General features: G+C 36.7%; 1 protein-coding gene across 2 annotated transcripts in view; it reads right to left on the bottom strand.

Annotated features, from left to right (window-relative positions):
* Positions 1-2,032: 2,032 nt before the first annotated feature.
* MINDY3 (MINDY lysine 48 deubiquitinase 3) overlaps positions 2,033-25,868 on the bottom strand; it is a 50,417-nt gene continuing 26,581 nt past the window's right edge. For both annotated transcript variants that reach the window (XM_080578567.1, XM_080578568.1), the window contains 5 exons: positions 10,452-10,524; positions 9,514-9,586; positions 6,759-6,846; positions 3,482-3,553; positions 2,033-3,105 (listed from right to left, as the gene is read on the bottom strand). In XM_080578567.1, coding sequence (XP_080434693.1) covers positions 2,956-3,105; positions 3,482-3,553; positions 6,759-6,846; positions 9,514-9,586; positions 10,452-10,524 — 456 coding nt within the window. In that variant the 3' untranslated portion in view covers positions 2,033-2,955. The remainder of the gene's footprint in view (positions 3,106-3,481; positions 3,554-6,758; positions 6,847-9,513; positions 9,587-10,451; positions 10,525-25,868) is intronic.

The raw sequence follows: 25,868 nt of genomic DNA, 5'->3' as shown, positions 1-25,868 counted from the left end.
TGTCCAAGTTATAAATCTTAGCAAAATTAATTCAGATATGAAAAGCATTAAGGCTAATTTGAGAATGAGCAGAATAAGCTTTCCAGTGACCTAAGCTTATAGCCCATGAAGAAAACAAACAAACAACTTATTTTCAAGACATCTCATGGGAATAGATTTTTCCTTATTTTATAAATGTCAGCTAGGTTAATCATATGAAATCAATGTAAACCAGTCTAACAAGCTAACCTACCATCCTCGTGAAAGCAGACTGCTTAGTGCACGGAACACTGAAGGGTGTAGCAGTAGGGATCTTGCAGGGAGGAATCTGAATGCATTTACTCTTTACCCAGCATTTTCCAGGCTATTGTGGTCAGCAGAGTTGCAGCATAATACAGCAAACCCACAACTACAGTCTCCAGAGCACGCCTGATCCTATATGTTAAGCAGTTCAGCGTGCAAACGAGTACCCAGACTAACTGGCCACAAGCTCTCTGTAGACACTCATCTAGCTGGAAAGCAAATGCAGCATGGCACGTGTTACACTAATGGCTGTTCTTGTTCCTGCTCACCAAGTGTTGTGCAGACATTGTCATTTCACTACCCACATCTTATTCCCACATCACCTATATACACTATCTAGACCCAGCTTGGGCTTCTTTGCCCTAAATTCAGCCTCACAAGGAAGAGAAGAAAGAATAAAAAAAGCGCACCGATGGATCAGATAGAAATTAGCACTGTCTGAAAGATAAAGCCAAGAACTTCAACACAAGTATTCAAAAGCCAAAGTGCCCTGTGAATACTTAACTTATGTACTGTTTAAAGGGGTCTTCATGGGGAATATAACAAGCATAGCCACATTTGGATTTATACCGGCTGCTTACCTTGCACAGTTTAGGAAAACATCTTTCCATTATTTATTTATTGAGAATATCTAACTGCAAACTTCAGTACACATCCAAGTTAGGCCTCAAACAACCAGCCAGTTTGAAGGAAAAAAGAAAGGTGTAAGAAAAAGGGTTCCTTTACATGAGGCATCAGCTAAATTCCTACAGAGTATTGCAGCAGGGCTTCTATTTTTTTTTTCTCCTGTGAGATGAAAAATAATTTATATCTGACACAGGACTGAAAGAGCCTGTTCATTCTAACAGATTCAGTGCAAGCTCTGTTGTGAGACCCTGTATTGTAAACCAAGACAGACACTAGAATCCAGAAGGAGCAAGAGAAGTAAACTCTCACCTTCAAAGTCCGTCTGAAAACATTTTTCTTAAATTACCCAAACAAACTAAAGCAAGTACCCATCAAGCCTGAGCATTTTGGGAAAACCAAAGCTTCAAACTTGCCAGGTAGTCCAGTTAAATATTAGAACAGATTCTCTTAATTTCTTAAGTTGTCTATATGCTTTTGAGTAGCAATACTACTGTTGCACAAGTATTTTACCATCCAGACCACATAGATTAAGGAATCTTTTTTAAAAAATACTTTCGAGATGACTATTTTTTTTTTTAAACAAACCTCAAAGAGTTAAGATACACTGCTGTCAGATTAGCATTCAGTAATGGTCATGTTAATTGCAGGAGCTACATTTTTAAACAAGTCCTATTTGGACCTGCACTGTTCACTCATTTCCAGATGAAAAACTAACAGATACATTCTATAGCCCTGCAGAGAACATATCTGCAAGTGTCATGCAAATGATGTTCTCTTTCTGCCATTACTACCTACTTTACAGTGCAACAAGGATTTCACCTCAAACCTACGTGTTCCATTTCTGACCATGCCTGTTTGTCTTCCTGCATGATGATCATTCTAGAGGAATGCAATTTTTAAAAAGTAAAATAGTTCTGAATGCGAATTTCAGCCCTGTTGGCTCTTCAGTCAGTTAAGATGCAATAAATTACCCCCCTCCCCCAACTCCCTCTTGAGATGTGTTCATCTCAAAACCTGGCATTTCTAAATGCAAGGTCCCTTTTCATCATTTTACAGAAGTGGTAAACAAGTCACATTAAAACCAAATATATATATATATATATATAAAAACAACACATCATGATTCAAGGAAAAAAATTTATTTTAGGGCTAACAAGTTGATAATAAATAAAGGAATATAATAATGTAATAACAGATGTTCTCATGCACTTAACACATACAATAACGCTGGCTTACACTGCTGTTTGGACAAATTGAGAAGAGGTATTTGGCAATATAAGTTTGAATAGTTTAGAGATTATGGAACAAGAAATTCTGCTGTGTTTCTTTTTTTACATTTTTTTATACAAATTCAAATAAATATTAATACATCTATTTTTTCTCAGATTGTGTTCACTTTTAACATGCCTGATAACTAAGCCACAGTAATATACAACTGCCAAGAAATAGTATTTATGAGTTATACTTATTAACATTCCTAGAAATGTATCATATTATGTCACATTGTGCAAGCTCCTTAGGTAAGATTGGATTTTAGGAAAAACTGCAGAAGGTTTAAACTCATTTAAACATATCCAGTGCAAAGGCCAGTCTAGTCCACACATTATGGTACTGTAATGTAAGCCAATATAATTTAAATAATAAAACATGCCTATATGATTCAGAAGCTGAATATGTCTTATGTTTTAAAGATCTGACATCTAATATGCAGATTCTGCAATATCAGACACTTTTCAAATCTTTATGAGATGGCAAAATAATGTTAAGACTTTATAAGTATTTTTTATTTTCTTTTTTAAGGGTAACTCACATTAACAGTACTACAGTGGCCAAAAAAAGACAAACTATTATAATAGAAATCAATCTGATTAAAAAATTAAATATTCCAATTAACACTGAAAAAGTGTTTGTATTCGTTATTTACAATTCATCAATGACACCAGTGTATAACTTCACACAGCCAAAGTATACCACTTTCCGAGCAAATACCAATTTGTCTATCCCCATTCAAGCATCCGATAGTAGCATGTTGTTTATACGTTTCATTCAGTTTAAAGAAGGAGATCGATCTGTGGTCCACAGTAATTCTATATATGGCCATTTGGTTTGCAAGCAGCGCTTTACGGGAGTGTCATCAGTCTGTAGCATTGGTTCTTCAAAGCCCATAACAACTGCTGTGCCTTCTACATACATGACCTGTCAAAACAAATCCAAATATGTCAGCTTATGTTTGTTCAAAACGTTTTTTTTCCTAAAGAAGAATCAAATCCATGACTATCTTTTTATTATTTATTTTTATTTTTAAATGAAATGAGGTATGAAATCTCTACTCAAAAAGCACAGCTGAAGAGCTGCAGTCTAGCCAACCTATTCACTGTACTATCTACAGTATGATCATAAGCACAAAGCAGTTTCTGATTCCAAATATATCCCTTTGTAAGAAAAATTAATACTTTTGAAAAAGCCAGTGTGAAGTATTTTGTCTGCCACTACAGTTCTACAATTTAAGGCAGGGAGTCAGCTTTGTAGGCTAATTGTTATTAAGATTAGATTTCTGTTTCTTATATCTTACCTTTTCATTATAGTTGGATTGTTTCAGTCCGTTGTAATGGTAAACAGTGAATGACTCTGAAACCCTGGAGTCCTAGTAGAAAGAAAATGGTTAATTTCATGTAATATATACGCTGTGCCTTAAGAGTATCTTTTCTTTACAACCAGACAAAAGCATTTAAACTGGAAGGCTCAAGGAAACTGTAGGAGTGTACCATTTCTATTTTTCTTTTTCTTTCAGGTGACATATTGAAGATTTTGTTCATCTTGCTTTCCTCATCATGAATTATTAAAAGATGTCATTAAACTAACAGTTAAACTCCTCCAACACCCCCCCCAACATTTTCAAGAGCTACTTATGATTTTCAGTGTTCATGTGGACACTTTAAATCACACCTTCAATACTCAGCATGTAGAAACTGTCTTACTCTTTAAAGTTAAGACACCTCAGGTAGTAGCCACAGTTGTGTGTATTTATAACTGTTTGGATACTGCCAAGTTAAATATTCAGTAAGGACCAGATCCAGTCTCCAACCCTCCGTTTGAAAGGCAGAGAGAAATTTCTATTTTACATGCCTGCCTACCTGCACACTAATTCTGAGGACACCTGTTCAGCTGATGCCTAACAGATGGACTGCAGTTGTCAACCTTTACCACTCCAGGTGTTTAAGTGCTTTAGTCCTAAAAGGACTGAAACGTTTTGCATGTAACTGAATTAGGAAATGCAAATTAGGCGTAATATCACCTCTTTTATACCTACTGGTCCAGGCTCCAAACAAAAGCTTTTCCCATTTTTAAAATACACGGCAATAAAGGCTGAAATGAGGACACATCTGCTCAGGTTACAGCACATTCATCAGTTTACAGAAAGCCCCCGTTCGTTTTTCTTCTCTGGAAGGACTCAACAACTGTGCCATGCTATGGGTCTCACACAGCAAGCGAGGTTATGCAGCAAAGGGAGGGTGGAGAAGGGAACTTACTGAAGTTGCTTCACAGAGACAAATAAAACTACGCTTTGGTGGGAAGGTAAGAGGGCACATTCTTTTCCCTGATAAAGGTATGCTCATCCTGAAGGAAGAGAAGTGCTGGTTTCCAGTTCCTGTCCCACAGATGTTAAGAATTTTGTGCAGTAATTGTTTCCCAAATAAAGGGCATACGAGAGTTCAAGTACTCCCCTCTCCAAGCGACTACCTAACCACTGAAGAGTCATGCTTGCACAGTCTAAATGATTTTTGACTATTTTTCTAAGTCAACAGCTTTGAAAAGGAAAGCTGAGATCCCTTCTTCCTCTTGAGGTGGAGTTTAGTACTTTCTAGGAGAGTAAGAATGAGAATCCCTTCTCAGGAAAGAAGGAATTGATCGGGATCTCCTGAGCACTAAGTGTTCATATATTACGTAAAGGGGAATATCAACAATTTCAACCATCGCTGGCATCTGCTATTTCCTCACATTACTTTAAGACATTGTTCTTAATTTCCAAAGAATTTTACCTTAACAAAGAATTCTGAACTAGGCATCAGTATGGGTAAGGAAGGGTTCCTGCTGTTCAGTCCAGAGACACGGGTAGGTTTGACAACCTGTGCCCTCAGCATTAAGTCACTCACTGACAGTGGCATCTCCCAGTCCAAAACGTGCTGGTTGTTCAGACTGTACTCTTTAGGCAGTAACATTCCCCATGTTATGTACCAGAGCCAGTTCTACAGCTCAGGGAAAACCGAATGGCAGGGAATCATGGCAACAGGGAATTAGCTGATGGACAGGCGCTGATTTGCGGCCTCCACCCTTGCAGCTGACAGAGTTCCTCCACCAGCTCGCCAGGTGACTAAGGTGGGGATCTGCCCAGGACTCCCTGATGCTTCCTTCTCCAGCTACCTTTGGCCTGTCAGAGATGGCATACAGCAACAGCCAACAAGTTCAGCAGTCCCCAGCAAGGACTTTTTTTTCCCCTCCAGTTATGGCCCACAGTACTGGACAGTTTAGGTACAGCCAGTTATAGAATAGGTACTTTGGCTTTCTAAACTCCATTTTAGGCATCTGAGACCTAAAATTAAGTACTGGAATCTTCTAGACTTAAAAGTGCAATATAATTGTAAAAAATAAGATTAAATTATATTCGTTTTTAAAGATATTTCCACTTCTGGAAGTACAAATGAAAGGAAGACGAAACAGCTGGCAAATACACAACGTGTGTCTAGTTCTGTAAATCCCAAGAAAACGCACACTAACTGCTCTTTTGTCCTCCAGATGCTGAATCATCTCTTAATGATGTATTCAGTCACTACCATCTTTGGCAGTGCATTCTAAATGGCCATCTCGTTTCACAGCGCAGTACTGTTTGGGTGTAATACTCTGTGCAACTCTAACAAAAAGAGTCTTCCTGAAGGTATTTTAAAAATACTAGTTTCACGTTACCTTGGTTGTAAAAATTAAGCCACAGCGTCAATTATATGTTAAACCACAAAAGCCTCCAAAGGATTACTCCTCCCAGCCCTTCTCTTGCCTCCACCATTGTATCTTTCCGTCCCTGGGAAAACCCTCTCTCTTCTGCCGATACGAACATTTGAGACTGCTCTCGTCTGGACCAGCTGCCTGTTCTGGTTTAACATACATCTGTACAAAGATGTTCCTCATGGCAGGAGGAAGGCAGCATGACAGCAGGAGAATGTGACCCAGGCCAAAGAGAGAGGCGGGCAGCAGTGCTGGGTTAACACATGCTTCAGCGCAGTGGTGCTTTCTTAATGAATATATGCAAAATTACTTTCAAGCTCTCAATCTGTTTCATTACCCTGGCAGATACTGACTTCCACACATACTAAACATAAATCTGTAATGACTTCTTGTTATACTGTTTACATGATTAGAGATGCATAGTTTTACATATGTTGCAATCTTTTCCTATTTGGGTAGCAATTATAGCAGACATTTGTAATATTGATAGAAACAGACCGTCATTTCATTCTCAGAAAAAACAAACTCAGATGAACTTCCTTTTCTGGCTAGGGAAGTGGTTCAATTTCATATGCAACATAATTATATATTTCCAGAACTTAATTTTTGGAATTGTCACTACAAGGGACCTTCCTTCCAGTGTAAAGCTGACAAAATCAGAGATACCTTATGCAAAATGGAAGTCTATGGTTTGCTATGCAATGCAAGAAGTTATTTACTGGTCATACCTGCCAAATGAATGCAATACTTATTTTTGAAAATGTCTTTATGATATTGATCAAAGTGCTTTATGACCCTCAAAGACAAGTTAAAGAGACAGTGCTCTGCAGCAATGAAGCTATATTGATTACCTGCTCAGGGAAAAATTCTTGCAGAAAAGGACCCAGTAATATGATGCCCAGCCCTTCTGGGTCTAATTTGGTCTTCATGAGGTTTACACTATGACAAAAACATCGGATATAAAAGTATGAGTAAGACGTCTTTACTCCTGCATGACTAAATTACGCTCGGCTACCACAGTGCTGGCTGCCAAGTATATCAATACTATTCTATTTTTAATCCTAAGTGACAAAATGCACCAGAATGGCATGCAAGTTGCCAAAACACAGTTATTTTTAAGTAAAAATAATCTGTTATTTTAAATTAAATAAGTGATAATTCTGAAGGACCACCATATTTGGTAAAGTAATTTGAAACCCATATAATCTAAAACTAGGTTTACAGCCCAAAAGGCATTTTGCTGTCTTGTAAGCATTCTTGAGCTATACATAAAACAGTCATCTCTCAAACACAGTTCCGCAACTGCCGAACAACCTGTTTTGAAACAGAGATTTGAAAAGCCTCCAGGATGTACTAAGCACACTGAAGTAAAACTAAGCTTAACATTTCATGTATACGTTGTGCCCTTGATAACAAAGAAGCCAAAAAAATAATGCATTTATTAATAGTACACTGGAATAATCTGAAAGCCTTTCTGCATGAATATGGTGTAATTTTGGGTCACTACGAACAAATGTCAATTATACCTTTATGCTTCTACTTAAACATCATATTCTACAGACATCAGATTGTTTAAACATTTATTTATATTTATCCTATCCTTTTGTCTAAGTTACAAGTTGTACCATACAGGAGAATGTCCTCATTGGAGCAAACCAACAGACTGCCTTGCCTGTGTACTGTTTCTGACACCGGTCAGTAGTGGATGCTTACAATAGAGTACAATAGGGCAAGCATAGAGTGATACCCTTAGTTTACCCTCCCCGTTTCCAGCAGTCTGCTGCTTCAAGACATCTTCAGTGAGAGGCTGTATCTAAACACAGAGATTGGTATTTTTTTGAAATTTCCATGCACGTGCCTAATTGGCTTTGAACCCATACACACTTGTTGTATTTAATCAACTCCACTCAAATTAAATTTAAGAAACTGTAAATAAGCATCGTATGTTTTGCAACTGCTACCTGCTAATCCAGTTTGATGACACCTTATTCTTGTACAGTGAGTAACAATGAACATAATTCTGTATTTATTTTTATGAAAATCCTGAATTTAGAAACCTCTCACATGCCAATGATAGTCTTTCGTTACTCACCCTGAGATTCCAAAAAGCTTAAAGCATTAGATAAGATGATCACAACCAACTTCTATTTAGTTCTCAAACTTAAAAGTGCAAATATCACTCTTGGAAGCAATGCCTTTAATTTTACTTTAACAACAACAACAAAAACAGAACAGAAAGGTCTGTATGTAATTTGAAATGTGTTATTTACACTTTGTTCCACATTAAATGGACAGGGCAACTAGAAACAAAATAGAATAGGTCCTCAAGACAGTAATGTTAGACAAAATTTTTATTTAAGAAGAGATGTTTCAAGACAAAATATTCCATGGTTTGATCTCCAGTGAGGTCTTTCCCATATAGCAGGCTGTCTGACTGTCATCCTACATCAGTTTATGTTTGATGTGCTAAGCACAATAACATAGGCCAGGGTTATGCCACAGATGCCCTGAAGGCCAAACAGCCGAATGAAAAAACTGCTCGATGCAGAAAGGGTATTTCTGCAGACTTACTGATGCAACAGAAGAGAAGGCCAAAACAAAAGTTTCTCAGACCTTTTAAATGAAGGCTTTTTTGCCCTTTAAAAAAAAACTTTTGCAAATTGCACAATTTACTAACGTGACACAAATACTAGTATTTTTGTCTCGTCTTTCCTTTGGTTTTAGATTCCTGGGTGTCTTTTGATTCCAATTTTCACTCTTCCTCCCCAGCTCAGTAATCTTTGCTGTAGTTTGCAACATTTGGAAGACAGAAAATGACATCAATAAATTTCACGTCTGTGGTAAATCCACTTGCAGCCTCCACAGCCATTTTACAGGAACAACTGATTTAGACTATAATAGGCTAGAACATATGCTCATGAAAGAGCAGAACCATCTTTTGAAGATGTAAAAAAATAAAAATAAAAATATTAAGCACATAGCTCTCCTTCCTGGCTTAAACATTTAGTGTCAAGACATGATTAGAAACTGAAGTTTAACTGCTGCCACTGAATATTAGTCCTGTCAGTCCATATAACATCTAAAGTAAACTACCTTTTTCACTTAGTAGTTTTGACTCTAATCCTGGAAATGTGCCATTTCTGGAAATAAATGTCAGTTATAAACAGAAGATACCATGTGCTGCTGGAACAAAAATGCAAGTGAAGCAGTTTCAGCTTTAAACTCTGTACATAGATCAGGCAAAACCGCCTTCACGTGCCTTAGTGATTTATCTTTTTTGTCACACAGTTTCACCCTAGTCAACGTATGGGAATATACTCAAAAATGACCGTCTCCTCAATACATAGTAATGACAGTAGTGGTTTTTTTTTTTTGGTTGGTGGTGGTTTGTTTTTTTTTTTTTGGCTTCTAGTTATCACTACCAAAGTTAGAGAGATTTTAATTCTAATTCATCCCCCCTTCCATTTCATTGAAAGCTGACTTAGGCACTTCAAAATAACATCCTGTGCCCAGAGTACAGGCTAGAAAAAAAAAAATCCAGAAAAAAACAGTAATTAGTATGTGGCTCAATGATACTTCTGTATTCTGAAATTTCATTATACTTACTATTCAGGATCTGAAACAAGGTCCAGAGCCTTCATTACATCTTCTAGGAGAGTGTCAGGTATAAAGCCATTATCTAAAGAAGTAACAAAGCTCATTAGGAAAAGAAACAAAATGCTTTACAGGAACACAGAATTTACTAAAAAATATCGCATATCTTTATCTCTAAAACTTAAAAACAAATGGTGGGGTTCTAGAAGGAACAGTTTTCAAACACTTCTCTCCCACTTTAAAAGAATGCAATACAGAAACTGTAGGTTTATCATTCATACACTTAAAAGCTTAATTCTTGCTAAGAATTCAGTGCCTATAGCAATCTCCACTTGATACATGGGGTAATAATTGCTCATTTTTTTGTTTTTGAACAGTTAAAATCATGACTGAATGTTACACAATTTGTTTTTCAAAACATAAGAAATTTTTCGTTTTGTGCCATATACGTTTAAAAGCAATTTCCAATGACAAATGCAATCATAGCAGGTCAGTTATTTTATGAAAGATTAATATAAGAGAAATCAAATTATATGTAAGCCTTCTGTTAATTACAAACAATATTACGAGGTTAAAAAGCATATGCTCTAAGAACTCTAACTCCTGTTACACTATGTTGTACTCAATTTCCTTTGCTACAAAAAGTTTTCGAAAATTTATTTGTTCCACTTATAGATTGAATGCCGTATTAAAAATTTCTTGTCTTAAGTACTAAGTACTTTATTTGTCTATTAATCAGTGTGGGAATAAAGAGCGTATTACCCTGACATAGAAAGCACAATGGATTTGAAAGTGCAGTATTTAGAACAAGTTTTATAAAATAATAATCCTTTTTATTTTTAAGAGATACACCACAGAATGCAGCATTCGTTACTCCTTGAAATTTGTCTCTACCGAATGAATGCATTTCAATCCAAAAATCACACTTCAGCAAGACGTACAGCCCTTACCCTCAGGGTCGTATGTTTGGAAGACCCTCCTAGCTTGTTCTGAAGGCGCTTCAGGAGCAACAAGGGCCATATCCTTTGGAGAAAAAAAAAAAGAAAAATAAAACTTTCAGGATATTCTTGATTCAGATACAGATTACTAAGGAAAAATTTAGCTATACTACATAGGTTTGGACCTTAAATGAATGCAAATTAAATACAAGAGAAGAATAACTGAAGGTACTTTGAAAATATTGCTGATAGTGACTTAAAGCTATCAAGAAATATGTTACAGACCATTAAACTTCTAGACAATGCTTACGTAATTTTTTATGCAGATGTCATGGCACAGAAAAACTACTTGGAGTCTGTGTATTAAATAGAGATTTAGATTTATAGTATTATTCTTCATATCCGAAAACACAAACAAGTAGCAGAGGAATTTAGTGAGTGTACTATGCACGCATGCATTAAAAAAAGATAAAAATTATTTAGATAGAAAGCTGCAAGACAATGTTTTGAAGTCTACTTCACAGGCTGGCAGAACACAAACTTGTTAGTTGCATGAAAAAAATATGGTTCCAATAGTAGCTGTTGTAATGCTTTTATTTATGGGCGTTTCATTTCAAATACAGTTTTGCTTTCCAAAACTCATATACAGGAGACATTTTCTCTACTATCGTAAAATGGCAAAAAGCATATTCCTCTGGTTTTATGCCAAAAACATTATGAAAAAAAGTAAAACTGGTAAGCTATTCATGAGAAATAAAAAGCGATAAAAAGGGTAAGAAATGCACCATACTCAACATACCCGTTAGCTTAAAAAGGTACCAAAACCTGAGATTAACACGGAACATAAAACACCAAATAACTGCTCACTAGGAGTACCTCAAGTCCTACATCTCCTCTTAAAAGTTATGATCATGTATGTTATTTTTCACACAGAAAGGGAAATGAAAAACTTACTAAGGAAATGCTGCATTTGACAATGCCCCCCTACAGTTTTGCTTCCTGTCAAAGTAGAAATGAATGCTACCTGCTTTGCTATGAACAGGAAAACAAACAAAAAGTTGGCTTTCCTCTAAGCAACAGTAAACATCAAAACTGTTTCTTCATATTGTATTGAGTAAATTTATTCGTTTTTACAAATCAAAAAGTGTTTTAAAAAGTACACAATCTTTTTATTTCTAGTTTCAGCTCAACTTTTTGAAGATGACAGATTTTTTAAAAAGATAAAGTCACAATATCTACTCATTATACCTATATGCGGCAACAGTGAATCAGAAAAACATAGAATTCAAAAATGTATAGCGATCTATGGTTCTTTGAACAGATTAAAAAAACTACTTCAGGGAAAGAACAGTAGCAAATCACAGATTTTACCAGAATTCCACTCTTATCCATTTTCTCTTAATAGCTGACTCCAAATCAGCCAAGAATTTTAAGTATACACCTAACAGTATCCGGCACATGCCTAAAAAACTTTCCTGAATGAAAGCCAGCTGCCTGGAATACACAAAAAGGGGTAACATGCGACACAACACACATTTTAAAATATCAAGCAAGTTTTATTTTGCAGACATGAGAGATACAGCTATTACTGGCAGCAGGTGCATACAATCATGGGTTAGAGTTCCCCTGATTTCTGTACATGGGACAGCCAGTGTTTGGTCTTAAGAAGGATAGTATATAGAAGTTAGGAGGAGATATCTGAGCTGCCAGCCAAGGCGCTACTAGAACACCACCTCATCATACTTTCTCTGCTAAGGCCTGCTCTCCTGCTGCTTGACACCACGCAAAAAATCTACATTACCGAGCAGTGCGGTGCCTGTATGGAAGGATCGGGGTTCAATCTGCTGTGATCTATTACGGGGTACCCGTATTGCAACTTAAGTGGTAATAAAGTTTGGGCCAAATGCCAGCCCTAGATGCACACTGTGCGGAAGCAAAGCCAGCTGCTCGTGTCCACCCCACAGGCAAGGCTCTCTGAAAAGCAGCATCCCAATGTGCAACTTCAGCATGGGCTCCGCAGCTAGAGAAAGCTTTCAGCACATCTGTTGGACACTTGGTTACATGCTGCAGGATTCAAAGGATCAATGCAATGGGAATTTTCCCCTAAAAGAAAACTCTCAAGCATGCTAAGTCCCTAATGCAGATTAATCCAATGAATCACGTCTGCTGGAAGCCTCCTAGTTCTTAAAGACGTGAAAAGTCCTTACCAGGACCAAGTCAATTCCAGGCTCCAGCCTACTGGGCCTCTTGCTGCACAAGTACCGCATCTCACTGTGACTGGACTTCTGGACCCATCTTCATTTATATCAGAAGTAGGCTGGCCTGCAGAGGAACTAGGACTGCACGTCTCCCCGAGCTACATGCAACTTCTCCATCACCCTGTATCTGAGTACTCCAAGGTAGGAAGCCTACAGAAGACACTAATTCAGGAGAAGTCCCTTCATACTTTTAGTCTCTCCCGGTGAGAACAAATTCTACAGTACTTGCTTAACAGACTGGAAAAATAAAAGCTAAATTGTTATATTAATCCTGTATCATCAAAATGCAATTTTAAGGGTCTAAATATGACTGATTTGGAACAAAAACACTGATGAAAAATATTAGTGATTGCGTAAATAAATGACAACTAGAGCACTTACAGAAAATCAACACTTCAACAGTATCTTCATAGTTGCCTATGCTTAAACTTTTTTTTAAGCTGGTAAGAGACTTAAGAAGCAAAAAGATTAGAAAAAATTCTTATGTTTGAAAAACCCTACAAAAGATTAAAATTAATTCTTTAAAAAAGGAAAAAGTAAATAAAATATATCTGTAGGGAGTGTGGAACCCCAAACTGTTCTAACCTCTGAGACTGTTGGTCCATAAATAATTAAAATTCCAAGATTTTAGCTGTGTATATACAAACCCCATGCATCCCCTAACTTTGAATATATCCACTATCCAGAAAAACTAGAGAGCTCAGCCAGTCCATACGTTTCTATCTAGCTAACGCCCCTCTCGCTCCCCCCAAAACAAACCCGTACCTCCCTCAAGCAGCAAAATTGAAAACGTGACAAACATTTAATGAAAACATACTTCAGCTGCCCAAGTTGATACTCCATCATATGTGCCAAAACACACACCCCCAGCCTTATGAATTGTATTTTGATGTATGCCATGCATTGAAAGTTCCATATAAGGGAATTCCATCAACAGTTAACTGTAATAATTATTTGCAATATTAAGTACAACATGTCCCAAAAATCACATTTCACTTGTTGGCTCTTACGATTCACAAACAAGTCATTTTGTATTACTTTGAAAAGTTGTTCTCATCAGCGGTACCAGTTATTTTAAGATCCCATGTTTACCCTCAGAGGCAAAAAATACTCTTCATAAGTTTTAATGAAAACATTCCAGAAGTTTTCATTTTACAAATCAAAACCATAACATAATGAATAAGCCACACTGACATTCTGGCTATGAATTTTTACAAAGACCCCTTGCTGAAAGACCTGCTGCCCCTGAAAATGAAATGTTTGCATATGGCCCACTTCACAGTTCCACACGTACCACTGTTGAGTGATACATGGAAGAATTACATACTATAGCACTAATTCTTTTCTTAAAAATTTGCCTGAAAACAATACAGAAACACTGGTAATTTATTAACTATTTAATCGGATATGCAAGAACCAAGATTATTTTGTATCTTGTATTTTGGAATCTTGTATTACAGACAAAACAGTGTCTTTTTCAATGCTGTAATCATTGGCTTTCAAAACAGCAACTTTTCCAAAATTGTTTCCTAAGAAAACAAGGCTGATGGGATCTGAAACCAATTCCCGTATCTCTAGTTGACTTCTGGATGCATTGCTCAACTTCAATTTTATTTGACAGAAGGGCTGGAGTCTCAAGACTGGTTGTTGAAACTGGAGTCCAGGCAGAGAGGAATTGCACAAGTTTGTGTTCCCAGCAAGACAGAAGGCAGACGCTGCTGTTAGTGACTGCGTTTGGCAGAAGGTAGACGGCTGTCAACTACTGCAGGCACAAGCTCAGACTTGTGAATCCATGCCTGACTCTCCTCATGTGCACCCTTGCAGGGGATTAAGTGGTGGGCTACCATAGCACGTATCCGTGTGTGTGGAGAAGTAGAAAGAGAGGTGCAAGAGAGAAAAGGAAAGGAAAAGAAGAAAAAACATTTAAGGTTGTCTAGGAGACAACTTGCTGAAAGACAGGCTTTGTCTGGTTTGCTCTTCCACAATGTGCCTTGGCTTGGAAGCCCGCTCACCCTATAGCAAAATCTGACAAAACATTCGTTGCATACTACTTTCTTTCCCTCAAAGATAAAATGAAATAAATTTTTCAGAAAGTTAGGCCATGGTATCTTGGGAGTTCTTTTGGACAACAAATTGTCTATCAGTCAGCAGCACATCCTTGTGTCAAGGAAGGCTGTACTAGCAGGAAGGTTGTAAGTAGTTGGAGGAAAGTGATTCTTCCACTATACCTCTGAGATTCCACCTGGGATACAAGGAACGGGTTTGGGCTCCTGACCACAAGATGTTGACATACTGGAGAACTCCAGAGAAGGGCAACCAAAACGACTGGCGTGGGGAAAGAATGTAATATAGGAGAAGGGGCTGAGGGGACTGGATTTCTTAAGTCTTCAAAAAGGTTAACAGGAGGATCATTGCTATCTTCAACTACCTACTAGGACAACAGGGAAGACGGGGCCAGACTGTGCAATGTACAGAGAGGACAAGCGCCAATGGGTACAAATCACAAAACAGGAGACTTAGATTAGGTATTATAATTCAAATTTTTTTTTCCCCCCATGATGAAGGAAGTCAAACATTGGAACAGGCTGCCCAGCAAGGCTGCAGAGATATTCAAAACACAACTGGACAAGACCCTGAGCAATCTGCTCTGGGCAAGACCTGCTCTGAGCAGGGAGCTTAATCCTAAAACCTCTAGCAGTTCTTTCCAATCTAGTTTATAATTCTAACAAGTTCTAGATTTACAGTTCTCATCTTACAATTTCACCTGGTCTTTATGAGACACTGAACATGTACTTAGAGATGTGTAACAATCTTATTGTATAAATTACTTTTTCAGAGTGGTCACCATTTCCTCTTAATGTTAACCCAATGGCTTCAAGTTTAATGCTTCCATAACTGATTCAAATATAAAACCACAATGCCCTGACAAGTGACAATTGTTATTTGAACTTAAGTACAAAGCTTGAAAATTCTTATCCAAAGACAGCCATCCACACATCAGTGTTGAAAAAATTTTTGAGTGTGGATGGATCTGATAGTTTAATTGCTGGTTTTGGTCCACATGTAGTGGTCAGGACTCCGGACTGAGATCCCGATAACAAAACTATCCCTACCATGTCAAAAAACACCCGGGTCCTGTTCTGTTTTTACTCTGGGTAGGACTCCAGAGACAAGTTAAACTGGATAAAATCCAATATCTGTCTGTTCAACCCAGCATACCATTGGAAACACAAAAAAGTAGATTTTAACACTATAGGAAGTAAAAAGAAAGTCAGATCTATCCTAATACTGTGAGACTATAATGGCACCTGATGCATGGCCTAGAGGAAGAATCTCGTTCACTTAATCTTGCTGTGGAGGCATTTCATAAAGAAATCTGATTTTAATTGTCATGAAGGTTCTCTTAGAGATTATCTTTTGAAAAAGAAAAGAAATTTCATATGATCCTACTAACGTACTCTGTAACTGTATCACCATTTGATGCATAGGTCTTTCACACATGACCAGAATACTTTTCGAATTAGACAGCGCTCCAAAGTATAGAATGAGGAGCTTCAGTTCCTCAACAACATGTTCAACAACATCCCAAGAACGCAACTGCTGCCACATTAAAAAAAAAAGGGGGGGGGGGGTAGGAGGTGGAAAGGGGGCAGGAAATCCATGTTCCTTGTTTTGAAGCATGTATTACAAGAGATTACCATAAAACAATGAAGAGTGGTTATATAGCGTTCACTTTTATTTATTTCAATTACCAACTTGTCTTTCTCACTAACACAGAACAAAGCCTGTGTTTTGAGAGCAAGAGTGTGGTACTGGAATTACAGAACAGGAGTGGATAAGTTTTAGTTTCCTGGAATTCTTATTTAATTACTAAATTAAATATTACCTCCACCTTCTCAAGTTTAATCGAAAAGGGCAGCTTTTCCTTACTTTTTGTTATTTAATAGTATCATATTCTGTCCTCAACAACGAAAAAAATAATCTTCACTCCTAAGAGGAACCAAACTGGAAGTGGTCAAGTTTCATGGTTGACAACATGCAAAAACTTCACAACAAAGTTTACTCAAAATGAATTGTAGTTTTTATTATCATGCTAGCTGTCAACTTTTAAAAAAAAATCTATATGAAATAGTATTTCTGTATCTAGTACCATTTCAGGCTGCAGACATGAAGCACTTGCAATACGACCCTTGGTGAGCATTAATATATTAACTCTATTTGAAAATTGCACTAAGTAGGTGGGAGGTGAACAGGTATGACAGGAACATGCAATGGCACAGTTCGAAGATGTACCTCAGAAATTCAATTCTTCTTAAATACTCAAAGTACTGGGAGCCTCACTTCATGTTAGAAACCAGTTTCAGGTATTCAGTTTGCCACTTAAACCATGTAATTCATCCTTGGGAAGATGAAAATGCCCTGGTTTGCTTCAACCCAGAATCATGAAATGTTTTTGAAAGTGGGTGTGATTGTGAGATTGATTATTTTGTAATTCAAATATGACAAAAATGTTTCTAAAAGACATTAACTTGGCTAATTACTGACTAACACCTTATGGCTTTATATGTGAAAAGTATGAGTTTTAGAAAGTAATTAAGACAACAATATATTAAGAACATCATGTGACCACTGCTATTTTGTGCTGATAAGCAGTATTTTAGGGAATCTGTGTACATATGCAGAAAATACTACGTACTCAGGGACATTACACTTATTTTCTTTTTAAAAACAGTATTGCCTTTTATGTTCATATTGGAATTTGGCATTTCAGGTACCTAATTCTGTAACAGCAGAATACAACAATTACCTCACATTAAAGGCAGCGTGTTTATTCCTTTAATACAAAACTTGTGTTATTTTCCTCCTTACAGCTGTGTTACACAATAAAGCCCATTTCATTTAACACCGATTACATCAGTTTTCTTAATTATGCATAGGCAATCACAGAACTTTATTTCTGAATACATCCATACTGTCTCAATATTCCTGTAGCAAAGTATCTTTAACTTATTCACATCTTAGACTGGCAACTTTGGCACCTCTCTAACATAAAACTGCTCTTTTCAAAAAGTCTATATAAACATATACAGACATATAAAGATTCCCTAAACTATAAAGCAGTAGACCCAAATGGGTATAATTCAAACTCAAATGAGAAAATATTAATGTTTCATACCCTTCTCATGTAAAACAGATCAACAGTGGGGGAAAAAAAAAAGCATTTAAAAACTGAAAGGAGGTTACTTAAATTTTAGAAACAAACATGTTACTCAGTTATTAAAATATGACTTCTGATGCTACGATGCTACATATGGGAGAAATAAAGACAGAAAATTAAAGTAGCATGTTAAATAACTGCTCCAACTCAGCTAGGAAAAGTTAAAAGCTTCTTCCACCATAAGTGGTTCCCCCCACATCTTTCTTCATATTTTTTTCTTCCTTCCTCATTTAGACTTTCAATTCATTTATTCACATATTTCTAACCTGAAAGTAGAGCTGCTTTATCAAAGGAGGTTGCTATCAGTATGAAAGGAGATGACCAAGGAATGTAAACCTCATTTCTGAATGCTTCTCAAAAGTGGTTAGAAAGGGACTTCTGAGCGTATTTGTGATTGTACTTGTGAAGGATGAAATTAGATGCTATATATGGGTTCACTCTGATGTTCCCAGGGATTCAACAGCTGTCACATGCATTAAGGTTCTGTGAATCAGACAATAGCTAAAATCCAAGTTGATTTTAATCAGGTTCCTGCCAGTTATAAAATTACCTAAGGTCTCCTGGAAACGTGGATTTTGTACACCAGTTCAGTCTGTCATGTTACACGTTTATTAGGCAGCTGGGGAGTTTTGTGAAACATGAAGTTTGGCCTGAAATTTCAGAACAAGACTATAACTGCTACTATTTTACTATTTTAAAGATTTTTTTTTTTTAAACTATTGACGCATATGTTGTCATGTTGGCATCTTGTTTAGTGTTTTCAGTTCCCTGCATCTAGCCTAGTATGGTCTGGGAACATGAGAATAAAGCAGGCTGAGCAGAGATGAGAATTAAAAAGAAAACGTCATCTTCCCAAATCTTCCCAAGGATACAGGACATCTTGCTCAGAAAGAATGAACATCTGTCTTAAGACTTTTGGGGGGAAGGAGAAAACGGACACAAATTTATTTTTGTTGTTTAGCGCAAAACCACTTCACAAGCTTTCGATAACTATACTTAAAACTCCCTATTTCATAAGCTATATAATACATCTATGGCTTCACTATAAAGAAGAAAAATTCTATGGGGTAGAAAGAATATGAAGAATCAATCTAGAACATGTATTTATAGCAGGCAAATACAGATTAACAGCCATTCATACTCACTGATTTTTGCTAACTGAGGACAACACAATGGTCATACCCCCAGTTCTTACACTAATTCTGGCACTGCTGTTTGGTAATGTAGTGACTACCAAATTTTCATTTCCAAGTTTCACTAAAAATGGTAAAATAATATTCCTAATATCAATATCTGCTAAACAGTTCCTTCAGTTAGTAAGCTGTAACTAGAAAATAAAATAAAAAGGAAGTCAACAAAAGGAACGACGAATGGATAGGACAGGCCTGGCATTTTCAGAGTTTATTATTTCTATATATCACCTTGTATAAGAATATATCGAAAACGGAGAGAAGTTAGTCATTATATTTGACTTATCCTGTCTCTTCTTTGCAATTCTACATTACTACAAATATTAAATTCCGTATTTCGGAAGGCAGTAGGTCAGGTTTTAGGACCCTTGGGAAAAAAATTTGTTCTGTGTTGAAACAGCTCATTAAAATCTCTTAAGATTCCCTTTCTGAAATGATTCCATTAAGAAAATCACTTAGTCTGATTACACCATTTGCTGACATAAATTGCCTTATTTACTGACCTGCGTTAGTTTAGAAGCTTTGACAATCATGTATATACTTGTTGAAAAGGCATGGAAATTAAACCCAGCTTCTTCCCCCTTCCATGTGCTGAGACAGCATCGAATGACTAAAACAGTACCTTTTACCTCTGTCTTCTCTCTTTCTTAAGCACAATTTCGTGCCAAAACCTGGCATGAACACTGGAACAGACCACTGCACTGCATTCATATATTTTCTAGAAAGGGGTATTCTACAGCATCAAACTAAATCCCTTCTTTCCATTCCTCACTTGCTGTCAGCTTACCTATTAAGAAAACTAGTATTTTCTTACATATTATTCAATGATTTCTAAACCAGCAAGAAATGAAAGCACGCTAAATTTATTAAGTCACAGCTTTTGGGCTAAGACTTTAAATAGCCTTTAAGGGAATAAGTTTATTCCTCTCCCCTCCATCTACTCACAAATACTGGATAAACTACAAATTGGTTAGGGTGTAATGATACCTGCTCCATTATTAATAATATTACTATTTTTATTTGAACTCTGTTATTCAGTGGGAACTTGAAAAAATAACTAAATATATGCAGAATGCTAAAAGTATAAAATAATTTTAAAAATTAAAGAGCCAAAACTTAAATTTCCAAATGAGAAGAGGACTTTTAAAGTAGTTGTGTTTTTCAGGCCAAGATCTCTTGTGAGCTAAACATAAAAGCACGTACAACATCTCAGCAGCTGTCAGATACAGGAAGGATTCTAAGCTATTTTGTATAATATTCAGTGACAACTATCCAAAAGAAAGGGTCTGTAAAAAAATTATGTAAAGACGTAAGTATAAATGCCTAGTTTCTAAACGTTACCTGCAGACTGGAGCAGCTGCAAACATACCACTTGCCAAATGCAGAATCAAGACCACAACTGGTAAATGTTAATGCATTGAATGAGGTGGACGTGCTTCATGACCAGCAGAAAAAAAAACAAAACAACAAACAACAACAAAACCCAGTAATACAATGTATGAGAGAACATTATATTAGAAGAGGTGTGGATATAAAACTTCAGATCAGGACTTGCTGGATGGCTATATCCTATTGTACTACTGAGCAATAGCATGAACAATGCTTTGCTATTTAATATAGCTGAAAACGGAACTAAAGTGATAATTACAGTGATATCACTAAGGTGATAACACCAGAATTGAGTACAAGTTATAGCTGGAGAGGCCAAGGTACCTGACTAATGGAAAAAGCAGATGATGGAGAAAAAGCCATCAGCATTTTGTTTTTCACTTGAACTGGAATTAGGAATAACTTTTTATACATGTTTCTGTAAATATCAATATGATTGATATTTAAAAACTGTAATACTATTAAAAATTTTATCACTTTATTCATCATTTTTAATAGTAAGCTGGGATTCCTATTCCTCCAAATTTGAAAAACAGAATATCTACCCGTCATGTGATGACTCAGGCCCCATGTCTTCTCTATTGTATCAAATATAGCTGGAACCAACATTGGTTTCATACCTAAAAGGGATACAGAATGATACAGTGATGTTCTCAGCCTTCGTTTCTATGCTTTGACGTTCAGAATTTACTTGATACAGTGACTTATACTTTATAAAAGTGTATTTAACAATGTCTTTGATGCATTTACTATTTGTGAGACACTCTGCATATACTAACAAAAAAACTGTAATGTGTTTCTTCAAAAATCAGCCTTTCATTTGATCAGGCTGATATACAAACTACGTTGTTCATACCCTGTTTCCTTAAGCAGGACACTATAAAACCTTCTGGATGCTAGTAAGTACTTTTATGGGGTAAGGCCTAATCCATTACCTTCCACTCCCCAATTGCAGTTTACATAGTCATGACAAAGTCATTCATTTACTTCTAGCATGAGGAAAAGGAGAAAAAATAATTCTCAGGACTGCTCTGCCTACAAATGGGCAGTAAACGAACCACGATTTTTATGATGTGTTGTACATTTTTCACAACAGTAGCTTATACATTCATTATAGTGTTCCAATAAAAAATACCTTTCATAAACAACGTGTCATTTAAGTTAGTCAAAATAATTTTCAGAGATGACTACACCCCGCCCCCAAAGCCTACTGCTAATCTTTAAAGTCAGACGAGTTTATTTTTTAAGCAACTGATATACAAACTCAGAAAACTGAAAGTAAACAGAACAAATGTTTTGAAGAGAACTAGGAAAACTCAGTAAACAGATGAATTCTAGAATACTAGAATCCCTTTTCTTCCTAACCGTATTTAGAAATAAACTTGAAATGCTTAAGAAATGGCATTTTTAGTGTGATATTCATGGCTATTACTTAAGCGTATTTTCTTTGTAATTTTTCCAATTTGGAAGTGCTCCGACAATATGCTAAATTGAGAACTTAACAGTTCAAGGAAAGGAGGTTTTTTTTTTTTTTTTTTTTCATTTGTGGACCTACAAAAGGCTCCTTACATTGCATTGGTTTTATTTCTTTTCTTATTTAATCTCTCCTTCTCTTCTTGTTTTCAAAGGGCACCTCATGTAACAAGTGCTAGCATTTTACTTTGAATTTTTAGACTTAGATTTTACTGGACCAAAAGTTCCCATTGGAACTACTAGAACTATTTTCTGCCCCATTTCACGAGTTTTCATCTAGGCTTGGAAACAGCATCCAAGACGACAGTACAAAGTCATTCCCTCCTCTACTTCTGCACAAAACAGTACTAACATGTAATATTTCAGGAGGAATAATTCAGTGACACAAAAATTGGAACAACATAAACACATGAAAAGTGATATCATCTAAGCAGTCCTGTTCTCATCTACATCATGTATAGAAACTCAAATTCCCCCTCTGAAAGAAAACAGATGGATGAGAAATCTTTTCCCAAAAGGAAGTAATTTGCTTATTTGCTTAGGGGTATATACAATTACATTTCATGGTCTATATCAGCCAACCATGAACAATGTCCTTAAATGATCACAGTGAAAGCTATACATAATGGGATGAATGTTAAAAATATCTGAAACTTTAGGGAACTTATAAATAAAGATAAGTGTCTGAAATTAGTCAGAGAAATCAGGATAAACACAGTGAAAGCATTCTTTTTGTTGGTAAATCCCCAAATAGCCGGTTTGATGAATATTGTAAGCCTTACGCCCTCTCAGTTTAATGACCTCTATGTTACAATTTTTCAGTGTCTCAACTCCGAGAACAAATAATGTAAAAATCTTATGATTGAGTTACTGCCTCTGTGATCTAAACACTAAGTCCCCATAATTGCTAGTTATACTAGGAGATGCACAGCACTTTTGACAAGAGCAGCATCAACTCTGCCTTGAGGTTAAGATCCTCAAAAAATCTTGTGTACAATTCTAGGCATCCTTATATTGGAACAAGGACAAAAGCTGTAACTGATATAACGTGGTTCAGCATAGCATGGATACAAGTTATGAAGCAGTGCCTCCAATGCCTTTCCACAGTTCCTCTGCATACCATGTGGCAGCAAGGAAAGGCCCTACCTGAAGATGCCATTCCACTAATTAAAAAATAAATAAATTTAACCTACAATTTACTTGGGCAAATGCTGCTGTGTAAGTTACATATATATATGAAAGTACTTGTTTCCCCATAGGAAGCCTCCCAGACAGACAGACAAAGAAATGGCCCAGAAGCGCCTGCTCTGAGACACCAACACGCATCTGCATTAGGAACAATTTAATCAGAAAGTAAGATTGGAGCAGACCTACAAAGAGAAGAATAAGGTTTCACAGTCACGCTCTGTGATCTTGCAAAGCCAGAACAGGGTAGATACCTTACAGAAGTATTGTATTTTGAGGTACCCCTTTCCAACGATGAAACCATCATTGAGAATAGAACTGGCCTTTTGGCTACAAAACTATTCGGACAAAGCAACCCCTGTGAACTACTGCATTATTCAGAACAATTTAAATTCATTTGTTTAACAACAGCACTTACACTGTGAAGCTCAAAGTAACCAGCGGAATAAATTAAATTCTCTGCAGGCTCACAGATACCACAGGGAACACCCTGCCCTAACATTCACTTCAAAGAGGGGTCTTTTCTTGCAAAAAGAGCTCTTAACAACTGATGGAAATATATCTGAAGCCTCACTGCTGATTTAATCAGGTCAGAGCATTTGTCAAAAACAGAGCAGCATCTGTCTCCCTGCTCTTCATCAGCAACACAGAAAACTAACCCCCTGCTTGAGCCCAGAAGTTACCGCCATTGACTTACATACTCATCTACATCCTCCTGCCAGACAGTCCCAACCAGAACCAATTCCACTTACTCTTGGAAACTTAAGACTCTGAAACCACATACTCTGTAACCATTTCCTGAGGTGGAATTCTTCAAAATCTGATTCTGATTTCTTCTCTAGCGAAGAAACACTTCAAAATCCGATTACCTGATTACCCAAAACGAAGGGAGTAGACATTTTTCACTACCTTCCCTACACAGAACTCCTCTATTAATGGAGAAGTATAATTTATTCAGATACACACAGTTTTCTTTTGTATAGAACATTATTGTTAGCATACACTAGTAACGGTTGAATTTTTACACATACATCTTGTTTTCTTTCACGGCCACTGTCATTCTCTGTTGATGTTCTTAAGTTAGATGTCATATTCAGTAACATTCCTCCTTTGGGCAGTGCTGGCAAACACCACTGACCCAAATTCAGGATTTCCTATAGCAATGCCAGTGTTTGCTCAGGTGTCTCTCTACTAAAATTTGGTTTAAAAGTTTGTTTAGGAAGAGAGGTAAATGACTTTTCTTCCGAGAGATAATATTATTGAGGATACTGCAGAAAGGCCCTGAGAATACGTAAACAGGTTACAGCACTCAAAATTAGAAAAAGAGAAAACTGTAATCCAAAACCATAAGAATAGTCCCAACCCAGCAAAACAGGCACATTTTCCTTAAAAAGCGTTACTTGTAACTTGTTCAGATGTCTCAGCCAGTAGTTTCCTCTGCTTATGTGATTCCTGAAGTCTAGAAATGCTACAATGCTGTAACTAAAAATGGAAGTGGACAGCTTGATTCTGTTGAGGTCTGTGCGCTCCAAGAACCGAGAATGAAGTACAATAACCCAAAGTCCCTGGGGACTCATTCCATGTTGTCTTTTCACTTTTAAAGACTCTGAATTCAAACTTCCAGAACATGCAAGTTAGTATGTCAGCAGACACTATTTAGAAAGCAGCTATTAATCTATTGTTCTTCCTATTATTTTCACTGAAACATTTTCTTATTTTACATGAAAACCACAAACTAGTTGATTTTTTTTTTTTACAGTGCCTGATGACGCTCTGACATTCCTACAGGTTCTGAACAGTCTCAGCTTGTCATAACTTCCTGTTATGAGGATAATAAAAACAACCAAAACCTGACCATACAGCATTTTATCCGGAGCATCACCTCCTTATCTCTACATTGTCAGAACCACCCCATTTTTCATTTTCTTCTCTACACAATTTTAAAAAAAAAAGTTGATTTTAGAGGACATTTACAATACTGTCTATTTGCATGATCACCGTCTGACAGGGATACTTAGAATGTCAGATGAAGCTTTCCTTGTTTATTTTTGTTGGCCTGAGGCCATTTGAGAGTTGTCTTATTCAGTGAGAGGAAGGGAAGGCAGGGAGAGGCAGAAATGATGGCAGACTGGATTTAGCTGCCTGCGAAGAACCTACATAGTCAGTTTTTCAGGGAAAATCCACCTTGTGACAAATGCAGCATCTATGATAGGTAACTAGGAGGAATAGCCACCCTTCCTCCCCCCATCAAGATTAAATTCAGATTGCTGAGCATCAAGCAACTTTCTAACCATATACGTACACAGTCATAATTGGAAAAAAAAGAAAATATTCTAGTACTAATTACAATCCCCTGCTAACACTTGCTCCCCTCCCAACTTTTCACCCCATTTTTTTCAGATCTACTTTGACAGACGTAAGTATCAGAGAGTTCTGAAGAACTATTCAGGTAATGCAAGCGTTCGTATGTCCTTACCAACTTTATGACATACTGAACTACAGAACAATCTGTAGCATTTTTCCTTGAGACCTAAGAAACTAAAATACGGAAAATGTGAGGTGAAGGTTCATCTCATTAAGGAAGAAACTAATTATGTCATTTCTGTGTACCTCCAATTCCCTGTAATGAAACGAGGCTGATTGAAATATCTCTGTACATCCCAAATGAGTTTTGACAATCCTGACATGGTGATGAAAACCATGTAGATAAAATCTC

This window comes from Anser brachyrhynchus (assembly GCF_964034855.1).
Source record: "Anser brachyrhynchus genome assembly, chromosome: 2".
NCBI classification, from domain to species: Eukaryota; Metazoa; Chordata; class Aves; order Anseriformes; family Anatidae; genus Anser; species Anser brachyrhynchus.
The sequence above is the reverse complement of the archived record's forward strand: the minus strand, read 5'-3'. Positions and strand labels throughout refer to the sequence as shown.